This window comes from Garra rufa, chromosome 22 (assembly GCF_049309525.1).
Source record: "Garra rufa chromosome 22, GarRuf1.0, whole genome shotgun sequence".
Lineage (NCBI taxonomy): Eukaryota > Metazoa > Chordata > Actinopteri > Cypriniformes > Cyprinidae > Garra > Garra rufa.
This window is the reverse complement of record NC_133382.1, coordinates 24,772,197-24,795,871: the sequence shown is the minus strand read 5'-3', so window position 1 is coordinate 24,795,871 and position 23,675 is coordinate 24,772,197. Positions and strand designations below refer to the sequence as shown.

At 36.3% G+C, this 23,675-nt stretch overlaps 2 protein-coding genes across 2 annotated transcripts; one reads left to right on the top strand and one right to left on the bottom strand.

Moving 5' to 3' along the window:
* The first annotated feature begins 8,539 nt into the window (after positions 1–8,539).
* msl1b (MSL complex subunit 1b) lies at positions 8,540–18,032 on the top strand. Its single transcript, XM_073828494.1, has 9 exons — positions 8,540–8,664; positions 9,158–9,833; positions 11,868–12,046; positions 12,136–12,449; positions 12,526–12,590; positions 13,797–13,864; positions 15,673–15,800; positions 15,913–15,985; positions 16,085–18,032. The coding sequence occupies exons 2-9, from the start codon at positions 9,231–9,233 to the stop codon at positions 16,173–16,175; spliced, it is 1,521 nt and encodes a 506-aa protein (XP_073684595.1). The 5' UTR covers positions 8,540–8,664; positions 9,158–9,230; the 3' UTR covers positions 16,176–18,032.
* Positions 18,033–18,297: 265 nt separating this feature from the next.
* chmp2a (charged multivesicular body protein 2A) lies at positions 18,298–22,733 on the bottom strand. The gene is made up of 6 exons (XM_073828495.1): positions 22,573–22,733; positions 21,820–21,987; positions 20,400–20,579; positions 20,171–20,301; positions 19,387–19,448; positions 18,298–19,300 (listed from the first exon to the last, which is right to left on the bottom strand). The coding sequence occupies exons 2-6, from the start codon at positions 21,985–21,987 to the stop codon at positions 19,179–19,181; spliced, it is 663 nt and encodes a 220-aa protein (XP_073684596.1). The 5' UTR covers positions 22,573–22,733; the 3' UTR covers positions 18,298–19,178.
* Between the last annotated feature and the right edge of the window lie 942 nt (positions 22,734–23,675).

Genomic DNA, 23,675 nt, shown 5'->3' with positions numbered 1-23,675 from the left:
AAAATTCAAAATTGTACTGTTTTTGCTGTACTTTGGATTACTGTTCAAAAACTTTTGACTGGTAGTGTACATTGTCTTCACTTTATCAATGATCCATTCAACTGAGTGCATTAATTAATTATGTACATTTTAATACAAAACTGCTCCAACTGAGGTATAGATATGAGCTTCATTAGTTTCATTCATCCCACTGAGGGCATGACTGGAGAGCGTCATGCTGAAGGGCATTAAATGTACAGACAAAGATGACCACCATTTCTAAATGGCATATACAACACACACAAAGGTAGCACTCTGATCCTGAACATCTGTATGCAGTTTCAGCTGTAAAAGATCTCATAGATCTTGCCTGTAGCTACAGACCTGTCTCTAATAACCAATAACAGATCGCTCCAATCAGTCTAATGCTAGAAGAAGCCCTGCACCATCCAGACAGCTATTGGTTTAAATATCAGAAAATACACATCTTCAAAAGATGACATCCAAATATTTTTTTTATTCCCATTCCTGTTCTGGCTTTCATTTCCTGCCCTAGGAGAAGGGTGTGTATGAGTTGTGTGTGTGTAGACCTGGAAGTCTGAGCAGAACGTCACATGGCTCTGGTTTAGGTGGAAAATCAAACACAGTTGTGGGCAGGCACCGATTTAACCAAAATAGGTGCTTTAATCATTTTTATGGATAGTGGGAGTTTACAACCTTTATATGTATTTATGTACTCTCAGACTAGGAGAGAGGCATAAATCATGCGGTCACTGCAGGAGAGGAGAAGAGATCGGAAGAAAGGACAGAGGAGGAGATGGAAGGACAGAAAATGATTAAAACGAAGCAAATTTGACAAAGCTGTCTTAGTTCGTTCAAACATCAATTACAAACATTAAATATCTGACAGAAGCTTCATGAAATGAACTTTTATTATTTATAATTACACTGAAGGACTCAACATTTACTCTTAATGTGGGTGGGATAGGGTGCCAAAAGCCAGGTGATTCACCTTCATTAGTTAAAATGAACAGAGCCCATTAGTCTCCTTTATTACAGACTAATTAGGCCATTAGATAAGGGCCAGGTGTTGGCATGCAAAAAAGAGCGCTTTTGTCACCTTCGAGTGAACTTTGTTGTGATGGAACTCAAAAAGCTTTCTCCATCCCTCCCACACAGAGTATTTTACAAGTCAACTCCGACCGCTGCAGGAATAATAATAGGGTTGGTTTTGGAGGTTGAAAATAAACAGGACGGGTCCTTGAGCTGTAAACCTGAGTTGGGAGTGTTGTTTTTGTTTCCATGGCTTTCGAAGCTCCACTGAGAGCTCATGGAGAATTGATTGTGTCTGAGTCACTCCCTCCGCCTGGTTACGAGACCTTTTTGTTTGTTTTTTTTCGCCCATTTGCTTGTCGGCCCAAAGAGGTACTACGTCTGACCCCTTCGTCTCCCTCTCGAACAAACTCACATTCACATTTTGGTGATTAATAAAAGACACTGATTCACGCAGTGCCATATACATTTACTAGATAGGGTGATAAAATGGGTATCGTAGGTCCAAGCAGGGGATGCGTGTACAAATGTGTGTTTTGGGGATATGGGGTGGGATGTTATGGCACCAGCATGCTAGAGAAAGCACAAGGGAAGAGTTGATGGATAACAATGCGCAAGATATGTTTTGAGGGTGTGGAAAGAGCTGGGGCAATTCGGAATCAAGAGGGAATACAACAAATTGGATTTCCAAAAGGAGGTTTATAACACCTGGAGAAGCCTATCTGTCAAAATTCCCAATGAACTCAATGGCAACCACTCGAATGGCCCAGGATGCCACAGAAGTTTGGCTGTTCGGGTAGATGGACCAATCCAAAAACCTGTAGCAAAGGTCACGGTTTCGATTCCTAGGGAATGTGTACAATATACGTTGCTTTGCATTACATGTGTAAATGTATAATACGCTCAGAGGTCGCGTTAACCAAACATTTTTCATCATTTACAGAATTTTTTTAAAAAATTTGTAAAAATCTAAAAGCCGTCACTTCAACAGATTACACTGAGAGTGATCTCTTGTAACTGTAATTCCCACCATCTACTCTTTTGTCCGATTTGTTTGTCAGACAAAATGGCAGATTCAACGTTTTGACTGGTTAGATCACCTGTCAGTCAAGATGTTTGCGAAGGGTCAATTGGACTTTAACACAGTTGCCGCGGGTTGTTTTTCATTTCTGCGGGTTAGTTGATATTTAGCCCCTGGAATGCGAATTTTATCAGGGGATCCCTGCCAAAAAATTTTATTTTAACTCCCAGAATTTTTACCATGGACCCCCCTTGAAACGCGATTGGGCTGAGTAGCAACTGGGTGGGTTTTGTTGTGAAAACCTGGCAACCATGCTTCAGAACAAAAATAAAACCCATCACAAGTATTTTGCTATTCAGTTGATTACGCACAGGCGAGTGCCTAGTTTAAGCTACAGCGATCTATCACGCCACATTAAAGGAACACTCCACTTTTTTTGGAAATAAAGTTAATAAGTGGAGTTTTACCGTTCTGAAATCCAATCAGCTGTTCTCCTGTTCTGGCGATATCACTTTTAGCGTAGCTTAGCATAGATCATTGAATCGATTGAATCATTGAAGACCAATAGCATCGCATTCAAATATAACCAACGAGTTTCGATATTTGTCCTATTTAAAACTTGACTCTTCTGCTGTTATATTGTGTACTAATACCGGCGGAAAATGTAAAGCTGCGATTTTCTAGGCCGATAAGATTAGGAACTACACTCCAATTCCGGTGTAATAGTCAAGGAAGTTTGCTGCCGTAATATGGACGCAGCAGGCGCAGTAATATCATGCAGCGCCTGAACTTAGTTCCCAGCTAGGTAACTTCCAACGAGGAACGCTCCCTGTGCATGCAGTTGGTCACGTTGTGCTGCGATGTGCTGCGTGATATTACTGCGCCTGCTTCGGCCATGTTACGGCAGCAAACTTCCTTGACTATTACACCGGAATTGGAGTGTAGTTCCTAATCTTATCTGCCTAGAAAATCACATCTTTACATTTTCTGCCAGTCTTAATACACGATATAACTGCAGAAGAGTCAAGTTTTAAACAGGACAAATACCGAAACTCGTTGGTCATTTTTGAACGCAATGCTATTGGTCTAATAGGATTCAATGATCTATGCTAAGCTATGCTAAAAGTGATATCGCCAGAACAGGAGAACGGCTGAATGGATTTCAAAACAGTAAAAATCAACTTATTAACTCAGGGGGAGTTGGAGAATTAGCCTATTTCCAAAAAAAGTGGAGTGTTCCTTTAAAGACTGCCAAAATGGAGTGGTATTTATTGCTTGAATTCCTAATGAAGTGAACTGAATTTGAATCTGAGACTTTGTTGCATATCAAAAGTAACAAAGCACAAAGCTTAGCTTTGCCATTTATTAGATGGGAGGCGCACTATGCACTGTTCATTCATCAAATAAAAACAGCATATAGAACAAAAGATAAATTGGGATTTAAGAGTAAATCTTGGTTCATAAAAACAAAAATCTATTAAAGGGATAGTTCACCCAAAAATGAAAATTTGATGTTTATTTGCTTACCCCCAGGGCATCCAAGATATAGGTGACTTTGTTTCTTCAGTAGAACACAAATGAAGATTTTTAACTCAAACCGTTGCAGTCTGTCAGCCATATAACGGCAGTCAATGGTTATTAAATCTTTAAGAGTAAAAAAACATACACAGACAAACCCAAATTAAACCCTGCGGTTTGTGACGTTACATTGAGGTCTTCATTTGTGTTCTACTGAAGAAACAAAATCACCTACATCTTGGATGCCCTGGGGGTAAGCAGATAAACATCAAATTTTTATTTTTGGGTGAACTATCCCTTCAAAATCGAGAAATCGATTTTTTTTACCCAACCTTATTTTGTTGTTTTTAGTGGCTGTCACTGTGGGGTGTGGTGTTGAACATGAAAAGTGATGCATAGTCTCTGTTCATCGGTTCTTTTCAAAATAAATGCATAAGCCTGTGTGCTCGTCCTGTAGGTTCATGATTAAAAATGAAAATGTGAACAAAAAAAGCAATTAAATATGTTATTATAATTAAAATATAGAATACAGAATTTTTACGACAATGTTAAAGTCTAACGCAACCTCTGAATACACTCTAATTTACTGATCCTCATGTCGTTCCAAACCCGTAAGACCTTCGTCATCTTCGGAACATATTTTAAGATATTTGATCAAATCTGAGTGCTTTCTGGCCCTGCATAAACAGCAATGTAACTAAAATGAATGATTGAATAAAGGTATTTTTGTTTTCTTTGTGCACAAAACGTATTCTCATATTGTCATAAAATTGCACTGATGTCACATGGACTATTTTAATGATGTCCTTACTGCCTTTCAGGGCCTTGAATGTGGTAGTTGCGTTGCTGTCTATGCAGGGTCAGAAAGCTCTCGGATTTCATCAAATGATAGCTTAATTTAAGTTTTGAAGATGAACGAAGGTCCTGCGAGTTTGGAGCGACAAGAGGGTGAGTAATTAATGACAGAGTTTTCATTTTTTGATAAACTATCCCTTTAAATCAGGATCCAACATGCTCACTCATCATGAGAACTAATAATTCTCTGGTAATTCACACAGCTCTAAATAAATGCATGCATGCATACATAGGAAATAAGTGTAGAAAAAGTGTAAAGAATGTATAGGATAGACTTCAGGAAAAAAGAAAAGGTCTTCAAGACTCTCTCCCATAAATCATTTTTGCTTGTGTCCCTTTGAAGTAGCTCTCTCTGTCATTAAACAGGAAGTGCTTGAGCCCTTTCCAGAGAAAGGGAATGTAGAACCTTCACAGGAAGAAAAGGAGAATTAGAAATGCCAAAGCTATAGTGATTTGTCACACCTGTTACTTCTTTAGCGCTCTTTCAAGCAGCTTTTACATAATTGAATGGAAAACTTCTATTTTATTAGCAACAGCTAATAACTTTTATGTTAAGACTTGACATAAAAAAAATTGACTTTGGACAGAATCATTTAATTATTAACCAGCTAATAACACTATGCACCTGCAGACCTGCAGATTGTACATCAGCTTTGTACTAAAGCTTTCACACTGAAAATCATATTAGGTATTAGAAAACTGTATTATTCGGAATTGTCTAAATGAAACGTCATATCACATTTCTTATAAAGGGGATATATAAATTTCATAACCAAAACTTGTGATTTATTTGGTTCCTCTGTACTTTTTTTCCAGTACTTTGGTAGGTACTTTTTCTTTCTGCTGTGGTTTTTAAAACTATTTCCAAAAAAGTACTTCGAAAAAGTGCTGTAACTCGACAAACATAACAGAAAGTGTGGATAAATTGAGTGTAGCTGGCTTTTGATATGATATTCCAAAAAATAGCTGGACTGATCACAAAAAGCATGAGCCCCTGTGTTATCCTCTCCTACACTTGACACCCCATGCACCCACCAAGGTCATTCGCTCAGAAGGCCGACTGTGGAAATAGAAAGCAGCAGCGGAGCTTATGGAGACTAAAAGCAAGGGAATACAGATGCTAGTTCAAAAGACTAACAAACAAGACGAGTTATGTGTACACGAGGGAGGTATAACTACTAATAAAGAAGGAGATATCCAAGCATGAATGGAAAAAGAGCACTGTAATCTGTTATATAAAGCGATCTGTGATGTCCTGGCAGTGAATATAGAAATATAGACGATCGTAGTATTCACTAGGATCGACGACTGTTCTGAATCAACCCCTTTGGCTAAACCCGAACCTATTCAACACAGGGCTGGAGGCTGGCAGCATGATGGCTGGCGGCCAAACGTGCTAACTGTGCAGCAAGAGATTGCAGAGTCTCCACTGTGCCAAACTGTGTCGAAATTAACCCAGTAATCAGAAACATTATGTTCTTGTGGGGAGAGCCCAGGCGATTGGCAGATGGCTAAGAGCATTAGAGAGATACCTGCCAAACGTTAGCCTGCTCTCTCCTCCTGGTGTGAAAGCCATTGTGACGAGGAGAGAGCGGCACCCCTGTGTGTCTGCAGCATATGGTGGGGTAAATATTGACTGATATTATAATTATGAACAGCATAATCTAATAATTAATCATGCACATGCTCACATATTCGATACTCAAGCAGACACATACTGGAGGAGAGCCATTTGAACATTAGGCAAGGAGAATATGACAGATGCCACAAGACCTGTAGCTGCCTATTGTGCATATTGACATTGACATGATGTTTTAATCTTAGTCTTTGATTCTGTGTTGTGAAGAATCGCATACCGTTTCTCTGTCTACCCTTTCTTTCTGTTCTGTGTAGAAGAATATTGCAGTATGAACATAAACAGATTATGAATACAGAAACACACAATGATTTGATTCGTTTCTGTCTTACCTTAGATCAACAGATTGCATAAGTCAAGTGAGATATTCAGGGTTCGGGTTCCCTCGGTTTCTCAGAAAAAGAAAAAAAATGCAGTCTTATGCAGTCTAATATAGACTATTGCAACTGAGTGAACTGAACCTCGTTGTAACTAAACAGTGTTCAGTCATTTAAGACACATTCGTTTGTGGCCTTACTGGAAATTATAAGATAACAACATTTTTGCATTTGGAACACATTATTCACACTCTGGATAATAAAATAAAACAATAAAACTGCTTAAAATCTTGTTTTCCTTTTTGAAACCCCTTCTTTCTATTCATTAACGATATGAGAGAATGACAGTTTGGAAAGTATAATCAATTGTATTTTATCTCCCCCTGCTGGTGATCACGGTTAAACACATGTAAACACATGAAATCTTTTGCCGCTGAAACCAGCAGGTGATAATTTGAATTTTCAGATGTAGTTTCTTTTCTCTTTTCTCATTTTTCATTTTTCCTTATCAGCTCGACTATACTTTTAGAGACTTTTTTTGGGGAGTGTACACGTTTTACGAATTTCAGACACAAAAAACCTATCGCAAGAAAAAATATACAATATACATCAGTAATGTTTTTTTTCTAAGGCACGTTTATAAAAATTAGTTAAATGTAATTACATTCAAATTGAACTATGGTCTAATCCTGTTTTAGTCTAAGACCTGTCTGTGAAACCAGGCCATTGTGTTTTTTACATAACTAAAAAAAGGCTAATATAAATAATATACACTACCAGTCAACAGTTTTCGAACAGTAAGATTATTTAATTTTCAGCATCATTACTCCAGTCTTCAGTATCATATTCTTCAGAAATCATTCTAATATTCTAATTATTATTATCATGAATATTTAATAATCAAAAAATATTCAACAGCTGAGTACATTTTTTCAGGATTCTTTGATGAATAGAAAGATCCAAAGATCTTTTTTTGTAACATTTTGTAACATTATACACTATACCATTCAAAAGCTTGTAAATTAATACTTTTATGTAGCAAGGATGCTTTAAACTGATCAAAAGTGATGATAAAAACTGAACTTTCTATTTGTCAAAGAAATCTGACAAAATTCTACTCAGCTGTTTTCAACATAATAATAATAATAATGATAAATGTTTTTTTGAGCAGCAAATCAGAATATTAGAATGATTTCTGAAGGACCATGTGACTGGAGTAATGATGCTAAAAATTCAGCTTTGAAATCGCAGGACTAAATTCAATTTTAAAACACATTCAAATAGAAAACAGTTATTTTAAATAGTAAAAATATTTTTTTCGGTACTTTGGATCAAATCAATAGGTGAGCAGAAGAGACTTTATTTTAAAAAAAAAAATCATTAAATATCTTACCGTTCAAAAACTTTTGACTGGTAGTGTATTATGTATATACTTTTTTTCCTTTTAATCCAAACAAATTTGTGATATAACAAAGGGAGAAATTGGGTGAATACAGTCATTAAACTGTAAAATAATGTTTTTGTTTGTTTTTTTCAATGCAAAAATGATAGAGTTAATGTGTTTACAATATATAGTTTTGTATATGACACACAAAATGGTTGCTAAAGGCTGAAAAAGATTTTTATAAAGAGAGAGACTCTTTACTGAATACTACTAAATGGTGATGAAATGGTGATACTTTTAAAATTCTTTCAAAAAGAAAGAAAACTGGTTTGTTGTTGATGACATCTGATAAAAATAAATATTTGCAAAGAAGTTACATTTAGGCTACAACAGAGCAAACGTTGTTGTGGTAGAAATTATATTCATGGTGTCCTAAACTCGTGTTTTTAAATGTTATGGATCCGGATTAATAAAGCTAGATCCGAAAAAATAACCCTTGCAGAGTGCAAAACGTCAGAGGAAATGACGTTGGCAAGTCCTCTCCTCAAGTGTGCACGGTATGATCTATATTTTCCCAAACACAGACATCTACCGTTCCCATACCAAAACTATTACGACCAATTTACCTATGTTAAAATGACTGTACTCAGTTTTAGTCCACATAAAAAAAATGTACACGCATACTGGCTTTAAAATCTCTCGCCAGACCCATCACTCTAAATGTAAACACGTCCTGACGTGACGCATGCGCAGTAAATCAAACGCACTCGTATGTTGGGACATTGTGCAGATTCAAGCCTGAAAATGGGGGACAAACAGCAATAAAAGTAAAGTAGACGGCTTATTTAAACCGCGTTTCTTCAAAGCATTAAGATTTTACCCTGGACGAACCAGTAACTACGTAAGAGATGCGGCCTAGATTCAAACTCACTGTGCAGCGAAAACGATATAATGTTGTATCACCTCGTTTGCTAACAGCGGCTAGCTAGCAATGAGGATCAAAATGGAGGCGGGCTATTTATTATTAGCTCAAGTTAAAATGGTTCATGCTGCTTGAACAATATGAATCATAACATTTAGTAAGCAGATTTAAATGTAGCTTTAGTATTAGTGTACTAGATGTAACGTATGCTTGTCTTCATCCACGCTTGACCGGTAGTGAACTGCAGTGATCTGTTGTTTATGACCAAGCATCTGATTTCTAGTTGGTAGACAACCTAATGTTATAAAAATACATTACGTGAATGGTTTTGATGTTTTGTTTACTCTATGCTCACCCAGTAGATTTATTTCAACTTACAGAAGGTTAGGTTGCAAATATAGACAGGAAGGATATACTTCTTTGCAGTTTACATATTGATTTGATCTAATTAAATTTTTTTTTCCATGTGCAGGTCTGCAGACACACCCTTGTTGATATCAACGCTATAAGAGCCATGGTTCATGGGGTAGAGGTTTTCTTTCGCCATGAATATGCGACCCGAATGCTTTTCTAAAGTGGGATTGTACTCGAACAACTGTGACTTAAGCCCATCTCAAACAAGACACCCGGTTAGTGTCCGAAGAGAGATTGGAAATCCTCTTGGTGACACTCCTGAGAGGACCAGGCAACATCTGATATTGGACAAGAAAGCTGACTGGACTTCATTGCCTTTAAAGCCTGGCAGAGAGTTGGCTGTGGCTTCAGAGGCTGGCTCTGTGGGCACAGAAACACTGTCATCTCAAGCTAAACAAATGGGGGGTGAAGGCACCCCTGTAAAAAGTAAAACTCCTCTTGGACAGACCAACACCATTGATAACAAGCCAGAGTTTGTATCCATGAATTCACATAGTAATTCTAGAGACCCTGTGGGTGAGAAAAGTGGCAAAGGGTTAGAGACTATGGGGGTGTCTAATGAACACTCTGAGGGCAAAAGGACAAATATGAGGAAGATCACTAGTCATCCTCATGCACAAGCCACTTGCCTTAAACAACTGCTTCTGCTTCAGCTGGACTTGATAGAGCAACAACAGCAACAGTTGCAGTCAAAGGACAAGGAAATAGATGAACTCAAATCAGACAGAGACACGGTATGTACCATTGGGAGCAGTAAGAAGATTTTATTCGCCACGGATGCACAGATGGTACAGACAAAAGTTTACATACATCTTGGAGAATCTGAAAATGTTAATTGTTTTACCGAAATAAAAGGGATCATACAAAATGCATGCTATTTTTTTAGCATGCATTTTAAAGCCCCACTAAGTAACTTTTTTACCTTTAAAATAATGTTTCCGAACTCATGTCAGTAGTTCATCAACTCATAACAGGGTGAAACGGCACTTTCGTATTCGCTTTGCGACCCTCTATCAGCCATAACAGCACTATGTACGTTTGGGTCGTCGGGTCGTCGGGTCGCGGTTTTGTAGTTCAAATGATACTACAAATGCGACTTGCTTCACGGCAGGCTTCACAAAAGGTTTTCATACTTTTATAATGTCATACAACATACTCTAACTTGTCACTGGACATCGTTATTTCCAAAGCCGGTCCTGGATAGCCTTTCAAACAAATAACGTGCATGTGACACGACGGTAGGCTTAATTATTTACGACAGCGGTAATGGACAATTCCGCTTCTAACCTGTAGAGGGAGCATTGAGGGAAAAGTTACTTAGTGTTGCTTTAAAGTTTTAGTGCACAAAAATGTGCATTTAAAGATATTTACGTATAGTACACAAAAGAAGATAATAGTTGAATTTATAAAAAATGACCTTGTTTTACATACACTTTATTCTTAATACCGTGTTGTTACCTCAATGATCCACAACTGTGTTTTTGTTTTTTTGTTCAGTGATAGTTGTTCATGAGTCTCTTGTTTGTCCTGAACAGTTAAACTGTCCACTGTTCTTCAGAAAAATCCTTCAGGTTCCCCAAATTCTGTGGTTTTTAGCATCTTTGTGTATTTTAACCCTTTCCAACAATGACTGTATGATTTTAAGATCCATCTTTTCACATTGAGGACAACTGAGGGACTCATATGCAACTGTTACATAAGGTTCATTGCTCACTGATGCTTCAGAAAGAAAAAAAATGATGCATTAAGAGTTTAAGAGTGTTTTTGAATTTGGAGATCAGGGTAAATTTAAGTTATTTGTCTTCTGGGGAACATGTAAGTAGCTTCTGAAGGGCAGTACTAAATGAAAAAATATATGATATTTTGGCAAAATAATAAAAATGTACACTTTCTTTTCAAAAGTTTTCACCCCCGGCTCTTAATGCATCGTTTTTCCTTCTGAAGCATCAGTAAGCGTTTGAACCTTCTGTAATAGTTGCATATACTGAGTCCCTCAGTTGTCCTCAGTGTGAAAAGATAGATCTCAAAGTCATACTTTAATGGTTTTCTAAAGAACAACAGGCTGTTTAACGGCTCAGGACAAACACAGGACCCATGAATAACTAACACTAAACAAAAAATCATTCAGGTAGCAACACAGGTATTAAGAGTCAAGTGTATGTAAACTTTTGAACGGGGTCATTTTTATAAAAACCTGCCTCTTTTTTTTGTAAGATAATTAACATTTTGCAGATTCTGCAAGGTGTATGTAAACATTTGACTTCAACTGTATTTGTAATGTTGCAAAAGCTTTCTATTTCAAATAAATGCCTTTCTTTTGAACTTTTCATTCACCAAGTGTGAATGAATCCTAAAAAGAGTATCAGTTTTTACCAAATATATAAGCAGCCCAACTGTTTTCAACATGAATAATGAATTTTCTGAGGGATGTTACTCTGAAGTAGTAACTGCTGAAAATTCAGCTTAAAATTCAGAATAAATTACATTTTTAAACATTATAATAGCAAATATTTTAAATTATAATATTTAACAATTTTACTGTATTTTTGATTAATTAAATCTACCTTGTTAAGCATAAAAGCCTTCTTTTATTTTAAAACACCGCTTTAAAAATCTGTCCAACCCCAAACTGTTAAAAGATAGTTTACAGTTCATGTTTTTTTTCTCAATTTAGCAGTATGAAATAGATTTATGGTTTATACTTAAACCATTTTCTCCTTCAAGCTTTATGATTTTTTTTCTAATGTATTTATCCTGCATTGAAACAGTTGCTTGCCCGTATTGAGCGGATGGAGCGGCGTTTGCAGTTGTTAAGTAAGGAACCACGTGACAAGAGGCTCTTCCAGCCACTGGAGAGATGGGTTCCTGACACGGATGACTTTTGGGAATCCGACTTAGGCGACAGCCCGCAAACTCAGGGCAAGTCTAGTGGAAAATTGCAAAAGAGGTAAGAATAGGAAATTCACCTGTTAGTCACTTTTTCCACTTTTTCATGGCTTCTGCTTGACTGATGTGACCTGTAAATACTCTGCCTAGGAAGTTAAACATGTTAGATACAAAGATGCAAAGGTCAAGAGGTAAGTCCTCAAGAGTGACCCCTCAAAAATTAGAGACAGAAGAGGCCTCACCTTGTCAGCGTGACCTGCGAAACAAGGAGACCCCGGAGAAGATGAATGTTGCGAGATCATCCGGACAGATGGACCTGCAGCCAGAAGAAGAAGAAGAAGACAGCAAGGAAACGGAAGATCTTCCATACATGGCAACAACTGAAATGTACCTATGCTGCTGGCAGCAACCTCCAGCCTCTCCATTACGGGACGAGTCTCCAAAGAAAGAAGAGGATGTTGCAAGTATGTGCTTGACTCAGTTGCAAAATGACAGTTGTAGACATTGATTTATAGATTGTAATGTGAAATATTTCCACAGTTCCATCATGGAGGGAAAACACCATGGAACCCCTTCAGGAGGAGGAAGCTTTTGACATCCCTGAGGTAAGAGTCAGCATTTGCATCATATGTGTATTATGCATAGATCCAAGAATCTTAATAGATGAGAATTAACTCCAGAATTAACATATTTTGATAGTTTACTCACGCCCATGTCATCTAAGATGTTCATGTCTTTCTTTCTTCAGTCAAAAAGAAATTAAGTTTTTTGAAGAAAACATCACAGGACTTTTCTCCATATAGTGGACTTCAATAAGGATTAGCAGCTTGAAGGTCTAAATTGCCATTTCAATGCAGCTTCAAAGGGCTCTATATGATCCCAGCTGAGGAATAAGAACCTTATCTAGCAAAACGATCCGTCAATTTATATGTCCATCTGTGTACTTTTTAACCACAAATGCTTGTCTTGCACTAGCTCTGCATTCACGACTTCACACATTACGTAAGAAACGTTACACATGATGTAGACAGAAGTACAGACCCAGTGTTTACAAAGCAAACATGCAAGAAACGTCAAAAGTCCTTTACAAAAAAGGTAAGCCCTACCCTACTTCTTTGAACCGAAGTACACAGGAAGAACTAATTGTGACCTTTCCAATGTGACTATGTAATGTGTGCATCAAGCATTTTTTAGAAAATGATTGCGTATTTTGCTAGATAAGACCCTTATTCTTCGCCTGGAATTGTGTAGAGTTTGGCAGTTTGGCCCTCCAACCTGCTGATCCCCATTAAAGTCCACTATATGGAGAAAAATCTTGAAATGTTTTCCTCAAAAACCATTGTTTCTTTTTAATTGAAAAAAAGAAAGGCATTAACATCTTGGATGACATGGGGGTGAGTAAATAATTATTAGGGAATTTTAATTCAGGAGTGAACTAATCCTTTTAGGCATAGTTTACCAAAAATGAAAATTGTCCTCATTTACTTACTTCACTCATGTTGTTCCAAACTTTTTTTTTTTTTTATCGCCCAAGGAAGATATTTTTTTAAGAATGTTAGTAACCAATCAATTGCTGGTAGTTATTGATGTTCATATTATTATTTTTTTCAATACCATTGAAGTCAATGGCTACCAGCAACTGTTTGGTTACCAACATTCTTTAAAATATCTGTTGTGTTTAACAGAAAAAAGAAACTCTTACAGGTTTGGAACTCCTTGAGAGTGAGAAAATAATTATATAATTTTTGGTTGAACTGTCCTCTTAGGTATTAGGCCCATTGTTAATTATCCATAATTTTTTTTTTTTTTAGAATCTTGATGATAATGTTTTTCTGAAGCGGCACGCAAAGTTAGAACTGGATGAGAAGAGACGAAAAAGGTGAGATTTCTTTCTAGAAGATTGTTTTCCTGATCTGTGTTGGTGGCATCGGCCCTTTTTTTCCCCCTTTTATTTGAGGTTTTTTTAAGCACATGAAAAATGTTCAAACATTTAGGATCTATAAGATTTTTGTTTTGAAGTCTCTTGTACTCACAAAGGCAGTAAAAGCAGTAGTATTGTGAAATATTACTACAATTTAAATCTATTTTAGCATATTTTGAATGTTAGTTTTCAACATCATTACTCCGGTCTTCAGTGTCACATGTTCCCTCAGAAATCATCAATCAAAACATGGCTTTTTATAGTGGACTTCAATGCGGATCAACGAGTTGACGGTCCAAATAGCAGTTTCAGGGGTCTTATGTAACGAAACGAATGGCCATTTTCCCATAAAAGATAGCTTGACTTAGGCGGGAGTACCGACCCAGTGTTTACAAAGTGAGCATTAGGCATGGGCCGGTATACGATTCTGACGGTATGATAACCTTGGATAAAAATATCACGGTTTCACGTTATCACGGTATTGTAATTACTGCTCTACAATGTTATATTTAAATGTCTTTTTTTCAACTGAACACAGTATATTTTATTTTAGGAAACATACAGAACATTTTGTAACATTGAACATCAGGCAAAAGGGGGGGTTAGGAGTTTTGGGGGTTCACCTCCTTCGGCCATCCTGAAATTATATTACTGCTGAGTCTCACTGACTGCGGACCACGTGCACAATAACATACACGCGCCTGCCAGCACTAACCGGTGGTGGAGGGGCTGCATTATTTTCGCTGCAGGTACGCACACACACAACCTAGTAGGGAGTCCTGTGCGTTCACTCTGACGACACAAAAAATGCACATATCGTAGGATGTTTTTTTTTGCGGTTTTGAAACCGTGACTTTTTGAAACCGCGGTAAACCTCAAAACCGGTTATCATCCCATGCCTAGTGAGCATGCAAAGAAATCAAACGCTCTTTACAAAAAAGGTAAAACAACGATAGATAAGACCCTTATTCCTTGGCTGGGATCATGTAGAGCCTTTTGAAGCTGCATTGAAACTGCAATTTGGACCTTGAACCCGTTGATCCCCATTTAACCATTCAACTCGTGGAGCTTTCCTGATCCCACCCCACTCACTCTTTCACTTTGCTTCCTGTAAAAGCAAAAACACCCAAAAAAAACACTCTTATTTCTTTTAAATTATCAGGAATGTTTTTTTCTGGACGGAATGCCCCGTATTAACGTATTTCTGCCAGTCGTACACTGTCCGCCATTTTCTCCACGCTTGAGCAGTTATAGCAACAACGTTGTCTCGTAAGCAACGCAGATGTTTTGTAGTTGGATGTAAAAGTGAATTGTAGTCTTCATTTTTACCTGACATCAGAGCCACTGAGGACGCAGTGGATTTGTTTTGTTTTTTGACTAACACCACTGAATACACAAAAAAAAAATGGAAAAGAGGGGTGGAGTGAGCAGTAGCTCATTATCATTTAAAGAGACATGCACCAAAACGGGTCTCTGTGAACAGAGCTGTTTTTGACGAGATAAAAAGGGTGTTGTTTTACACAACTATTGAGGAATTTTAACCTATGTGCATCCAATGTCCCTTTTAAATACTTACACACACACACACACACACACACACATATATATATATATATAAGATATCACTTCTGATTTGTGGTTTTCGGAACTGGTTAAAATTTTGTGGTAAATTACTTGAACAGCTGTCATTAAAATGTCACTGTTTCTGTACAGTTTCTATATTCTTAAAACAACACAATATTCTTTTTTTTTTTTCCTCCTGTTAGGTGGGACATTCAGCGAATACGTGAACAGCGTATGCTTCAAAGATTGCAACAGCGCATGGAGAAGAAAAAGACGAATGTTCAGGAAAGCGAACCAGAATTATCCTCATTTTATCCTGATGTGGACAATGGTATGACCCTTAGATTTATTTGATAAAATATTATTTTTGTATAACATAAAAGTTATTATATGAACCATAATTTCAGAGTTTTCTTTCTTCTCTTTTTCTTCCTCTTGTTCAGTGGAGGCCATAATGGTCACACCCTTTCTGCCAGTTGTGGCATTTGGTCGGCCTTTGCCCAATTTGCCTCCACAGTAAGAGTTTCTTTCCTTTTTGAAATACTACTGATTAACATATAACTGATTTAAAGTGCAATTTAAGTCTCATATAACAATTTATGTGTTGTCTTCCAGAAACTTTGAGCTGCCCTGGCTTGATGAAAGAAGTCGATGTCGCATTGAAAACCAAAAGAAACAAACTCCACACAGGACCTGTCGGAAATGAGATTCTGGCCACGTGTCCAAGTTGGGTACAACACAGCGGAGAGCTCCTTCATGTCCAGTGGCAGAACGTGAGGGTTTGTTCAGTCAGGTGACAGAATATTAGCCTAACATTATGGTTTGGTGTCCGCCTGTAGTCTGCTCGCACAGAGAGCGTTCAGGCGAGAAGGTAATGGCAGGATTACAGCTGCGTTTTCATTTTATTGTGCCCTGGTAATAAAGCACGAACTGCCCAGCTAACTGCTATTTTAGTTCCCTCACAATCAGTGTGTGTGGCCTTGATTAAATCCTTTACTTGTAGTCCTGTACCGTGTACTTTCACTGAGGCTAAGTGATATTGATTATTGCAGGCTCCACTGCAAACACTGTTTTAATGTGCACTAAACTGTGGTTATGGAGTATTGCTGCACATTTGCATGTACTGCCTCAATATTTGTGTTGAGAATGAGTTTAAAGAGCTTGTTTTGTTTTCGCAAATGTAATTGTGCATGAATGTCTCGATAAATCTTATGCCTAAAAATGTACATATTTTTGTAAGCTTAGTGTAGTTGTCTAGAGAGGGGGAAAAAGTCAGGATTAGAGTGAGGATGCTAAAATGTTTAGATGAATGACCTGATGTTAATAAGTTTATATGGCCTTCAGGTGTCTCCGAAGTTGTTCAGCATCCCATGCAGGTTTAAGGACAATGCCCTTAACGTTATTTTTGGATCAGTTTAGTTGGTCTGTTGTTGTTGTTTTGATGTACCTCAACCATCTTATTGAAAATACATTTATTTTACACCTCCATTTTCTTAAAACCTTATCCATGTCCAGAAGTGTTGCTAGTCATTAATTCTGTGCCTCATGGGATTTATTTCAGGGCATTTGTGATATTTCCTAAAGATATTCTTGTTCTAACTCAAAAGATAACCTGATTTTGTGTGTAAATGTGTTTATTTTGTGAGCACCACACACAAGTTTTTTTCTTTTCTTTTTTCCTGAATGTCTACAACTGGACCTCTGTAAATATCTGTACTGACACATTGGCTGTAAATAAGGAAAACATTGCTGTTATTTTTTTATTTAATGTCAGAAGTGTTGTTTGTTCAGCATAGATATTATATTGATAGCATTATTTACAAAATAAGAATTTTTGTTTTTCAAAAAAGAATAAAAACTCACTTTGTGATTTCTTAATTGACATTTTGTTTTGATATGTGTCCATACTGTAGTATTTATCGCTTGATTTGGTGGCTTAGCATTATAAAGATGTGATTTGGGCTAGATTGTGAAAAAAGATCACATTTAACCAAAGGCTAAAGATTTAACTATTTTGTTTAATGCTGTAGTTGAGGTCAAAAGTTTACATACAGCTTGCGGAATCTGCAAAATGTGAATTATTTTACCTATATAGGAGGGATCATGCAAAATGCATGTTTTTTATTTAGTACTGACCTGAATAAGATATTCCACATAAAATAAATTTACATATAGAGAAAATAATAGTTGAATTTATAAAAATGACCCCGTTCAAAAGTTAACATACACTTGATTCTTAATACTGTTTTTTTTTTTTTTTTTTTGGTGATAGTTGTTCTTGAATCCCGTTTGTCCTAAACAGTTATACTGCCCGCTGTTCTTCAGAAAAATCCTTCAGGTCCCACAAATTCCTTGGTTTTTCAGCATTTCTGTGCGTTTGAACCTGTTCCAACAATCACTGTATGACTTTGAGATCCATCTTTTAACACTGAGGGACACAAATTCTGAAAACCCAAATCATTTGTGGGACTTGAAGGATTTTTCTTAGGAAAAGCAGGCAGTTTCACTTCAGGAAAACCCAGCAAACAAGGGATTCATGAACAACTATCACTAAACAAAAACACAGCTGTGGATCATTCAGGTAACAACACAGTATTAAGAATAAAGTGTATGTAAACTTTTGAACAGGGTCGTTTTTATAAATTCAACTGTTATTTTCTCTTGTGACAATACGTCAAATGCATTTTTTCCCCCCAAATATTATATAAAAGACTAATTTTGTGTTTGTATACATAGTCAATTTGTCAAAACTTGTATGACAGCCACTAAAACAAGCGTAATTTTACAGAAATATAAAATAATAGAAAACACATTTGTTAACTTCATAGTAAGTGTGAAAAATGTTTATTAAACCAAAAAAATTTGAAATAACATGAAATAATTTTTCAAAATATACCACCTCTTTTGATTCACTATGAGATAAATACACTATTTCTTTTTCATTTTCAATAACAAGTCTTTAGATTCTTGTGACAAAACGAGCTTTGGAAACCTGTCTTCGAGAATTTGTTTTTAATTAAATGACCAACATTATTGTCAGATGTTGCCTTGCACAAACTTGAGAGTTTATGAAAGTTTATAGTTTACTGAACAGGCCTGGGTGTTGGAACTAAAGTTTCAGTCACTTTGAGAAAAATATATAAACCACCACATTTATTATACGAAGGTATTTACCACTAAAAGATCAAGAAGAATATATTATTAGAAGATCATGATAGTATAATAGCACAGGTACTTTAAAAGTAATTCTCTGATGTACCCCTATATGAACAGACTGAAAACTGACTGGAGTGACCTTGGAGTGCACTATTTATATAAAAGATCAGTATCAACATGTGCATTTAATAAAATGAAAAGACGACGTGTGTCCAGTTTTTATAGTAATGAAATATTTAGTGTTAAAAGATCAAGTTCTTGGGGTAACAGAATCTTTGTTGATTTTATCTCCTTCAAAAAGGATTTGTCTACACAAAAGGCTTGAGATCAATCTGATGCATTGCATCTTCATTTGGGTTGTGTTTGGTAATATTTATACAGCACATGTCATAAAAGAAAATAACAAAAAGGACGCATTAAAGCGTCTAATGTCAGAAACAAAAAAACAGACAGCATTCACAACCTCCCTCTTTTCTCTGCATCAGTCTACATTTTAGTGAAGCTTTGCGCGAACAGTTCCGAATCAAAACCTGTACTGAAAGTCCTTTCATTCTCAGTCTCTCCTGAGGTTGTTCAGCCTCTCCTCCAAGTCAGCATCGGCATCTGCCAAGGTAGCCTGCGGTTCAGCCTTCTTCCCAGCTGCGACCGAGAGGCTTCCTCCAGTAGTAGGCAGGTCTGTTGGAATTAAATAAGAGGTAATATGAGAACGACTTAAGAGTGTAATTTTATAGCATGGAAACTGTGTCGTCTTTTTTGCTTACTTGAAAGCTCGTCAGAAAGATTCAGACCCAGCTCATCCAGAACTTGAGAAACCACAGCATCACTACATTCAAAGCAAAAAAATGATAAATTATCAATGCCGAAAACAGTTTTCTGCGGAAACCATGATATACATTTTTTCTGAATTATATGATGAACAGAAAGTTCAAAAGAACAGCATTTAAATTAAATAGAAACCTTATGTAAATGATAATTAATTACACAGATAGTGAAAATGAAAAACGAAAATTCTGTCATTAATTACTCACCCTCATGTCATTCCAAACCCATAAGACTTTCGTACATTTTCAGAACACAAATTAATACATTTTAATAAAATCTGAGAGCTTTCTGACCCTGCATAGACAGCAAAGCAACAGACACGTTCAAGGCCCAAAAAGGTTGTAAGGACATTGTTAAAATAGTCTATTTTAGTCCATGTAACCATGTGACAGCTGTGGTTCAACCAACGCAAGCTGTGGCACTCTTGTGAACGTACATCGAAGACACAGAAGAAAGGAAATTGTCATTATTTTGGGTTTCTTTTCACACAAAAAGTATTCTCAGAGATACATAAAATTACGGTTGAACCACATGACTGTTTTAACAATGTCCTTACTACCTTTCTGGACCTTGAACGTGTCAGCTGCATTCTATGCAGGGTCAGAAAGCTCTCGGATTTCATTAAAAATATATTAATTTGTGTTCTGAAGGCAAGACATGAGGGTGAGTAATTACTAAGAGAATTTTCATTTTTATCTGAACTATCCCTTTCTTTTTCCTCACCTCTCCTCTTCATCGTCTTCATCACCCATTGCATCGTCAATTGCATCATTCATCATCTCCTCCTTCATGTCCATGATTTCACTTTGGCGCTCAAACTCCATCATGATCTTCTGAATCTGTGGCAACTTCAACTGCATTGAGTAGTGAAGGAATTTACATCAATAAATCCATTTCAACAAGCTGTTTGTTGCCAAAAGAAACAGAAATTGAAATGCTATAGCAAATATACCTGTCTGTTCATGGTGGCCATAGCTTTGGTGACTCCTTTCATGGCCTGCGCCATGCTGTTGTTTGATTTAAGGGTTTGGATTTTAAGGCTGACAGCTTGAATATTGGCTCTCATCATGATGAATTTCTTGACGTATCGTCTTGTGCGCACCAAGTCCTTAGCCATGATCTTCACAGCATCCTGTCAGAAAAAAGAATATCACTTGCACTCAAGCGAGACTTCACAAACTGGATAGTGCCTATTAGTATTAAACAAAACAAAAAATTACAGATAATATACTCACCCTCTTGTCATCCAAGATGTTTATGTCTTTCTTTCTTCAGTCGTAAGGAAATTATGATTTTTGAGGAAAACATTTCAGGATTTCTCTCCATATAATGGACTTCTATGGTGCCCCCTGAGTTTGAACTTCCAAAATGCAGCTTCAAATGGCTCTAAACGATCACAGCTGAGGAAAGAAAGGTCTTATCCAGCAAAACAATCGGTTATTTTCTAAAACAAATGGCAATTTATATACTTTTTTTAAGATTAGAAATTAAAAAGTATACAAATTGTAAATGTTTTTAGAAAATAACTGATTGTTGCGCTAGATAAGACCCTTCTTTCTCGGCTGGGATCATTTAGAGCCCTTTGAAGCTGCATTTAAACTGCATTTTGGAAGTTCAAACTCGGGGGCACCATAGAAGTCCATTATATGGAAAGAAATCCTGAAAAGTTTTCCTCAAAAAACATAACTTCTTTACGACTGAAGAAAAAAAGACATGAACATCTTGGATGACAAGGGGGTGAGTACATTATCTGTAAAGTTTGGTTCTGAAAGTCCTTTAAAGACACCTGAATGTCATATAAACAATGGTCATCAACTGGCCATGCTGGTGGCACTGAATGTATATAATGCCACTGAACCAAACAAAACTATTGCTGCTGAAAATGATCAATTATTGTCATGTTTTGGGCTGCACTAATCGGTTGAACCGGGAAAACCATTTGGAGTACTATAGACTGCCAAAATGTATAAAGCAATTAGAAGAGTGCAAAAACTATCTGAGGAACATGAGGCATTTGTGGTTGGCCAAACTAAACCAGGATTTCCAGGGCAAGAATCTTGACAGCATTCAAGTTTGTTTTCATCATTTCCAGTAAGGAGGTAAAATATTAGGTTAATATCTTAATTAATACTGCTTGTACGTATCTTCACCACCTATTAACTTTAGTTTGTCAAACTCTTGCGCCCATTCTTGCTTACTAAGTCCTTCTCTATATGATTTAGCAGCTTCCACATGTTATTTTCCATGGTTTAGACAGCATAAATTAGCAGAACAATGTAATTCATGCTGTGGTTTACATCCGAGTATCGCCAGTATGGCCGTGCATCCAGGTAACTGACCAAATGCAAACCCTCTAATAAAACTCTTCTTACCATCTGTCCTTGTTTGGCCATTTTCTTAATGTCAGCGATTATTTTCTTTTCCTGTTGTTCCAGTCTCTGGCGTTCTCTGTCTAGATCTCTCATGGCTCTGTTTAGTGCTCTCTGATTCTGTCTGAGCATCTCCTCCGGGGTCTTTCTTTTTCCAAACAGGAACTCCATCTGACATGAACACATACAAAACAAAAAAAAGAAAATCTGTTAAAAATCCAAAAGGCACTACAGAAAGACGATTAAGTCACAGAAAAGGAATTCAGATTTTCACATGCGATTTTATGACGGTGACTCTCAGCCACGTGATGACATGACATCATTGTTTGCAGGTATGTCATATGGTCCTATGTGAACAAGTGGTTTCTACAGCTACTTGCGAATTAACATATTTCACACGCTATGAATCAAGTGACATCAGTTGTACTGTAATAGCTGTAATAGTCTTTCATTCCTTCGCGTTTTAATATTGAGAAAAAATTGAACACACCCTAATACTGAGCTTATATATGTGTTATATACTATCAATGACAATGGAACCACACCATTAAGCGCTAAAACACTGAAACTTTTTTGAAACGCTCCAAAGGACAGCGATAATTCAGATTGAAACTTTGAAAAATAACACGTTAAATGATTATTCGTTTATGAAAAGACGACGACCCTTCACAAAAATGAATAATACTGAGATCAGTCGCTAAAATTTGCTCAAGAAAAGAAAGAAACCTCGGAGGCCTATATCGCTGTTGTTTTTACCTTGACTTTTCTTTATGTGGAAAACGTCCACCGGAGATGCTAGTAGCTGAACAGGCCAAATATCACGCCGTCGTTTGTTTCTTCTATTTGTTACTTAAAGTTACAGTTTGTCGATCCACCCGATTGTTTTCCCCACTCTAACCTCTTCCGCGTATGAATGTCAATACTTCCTTTGTATAGGTATACGTCACAGGAAACGCGTCATACGATACTTTCCACAAACAACAGGAGGGACTGTGATTAGTTTATTTTGTTGATCTATTTTTCTCCTCTTATTCACTCTTTACATTTACATTTCAATATTTTTGTAATGTTTAATTATTCTTTTTTTTAAATAAAAAAAGGAGGGACATTTATGCCTTTATTATTATTATTATTATTATTATTATTATTATTGTTATGCTAAATTGTATTTGATCAAAATAGGTTTTTGGCACTGTATTGTTTGGTATTGTTATTCTTACACATAAATATATTATTTTATTTAATAAGTAAATGTCTTACATTTTTTGTTTAAATACTTATTTTCATGTTTGTAAGCAAAAGGTTCATAATTGTAAGCAATAAAATTGCATACCTAACCTTCAAAGTCCAGATAAAAAAGAAAAAGATAATAGAAATTAATATAATAATTGATACGTTTTCAAATCCCCTGTAACCCCCGTAACAGCATATATCATCTCTATATTTTTTTATGTGGATGTACATTACCAGTCAAAAGTTTTTGAACAGTTTTTAATGTTTTTTTTTTTAAGAAATCCCTTCTGCACACCAAGCCTGCATTTATTTTTATCAAAATTACAGCAAAAACAGTAAAAAAAGTTTTTTATATATATTTGTACAGTTTTCTATTTTAATATATTTTAAAATTTAATTTATTCCTGTGATCAAAGCTCATTTTTAGCATAATTACTCCAGTCTTTAGTGTCATATGATGCTTCAGAAATCATTCTAATACGCTGATTTGCTGTTCAAAAACATTTTTATTATTATTATTATTATTATTATTATTATTATCAATAAACAGTTGAGTACATTTTTTTCAGGATTCTTTGGTGCATTTATTTGAAATACAAAGCTTTTGTAACATTATACTATTCAGT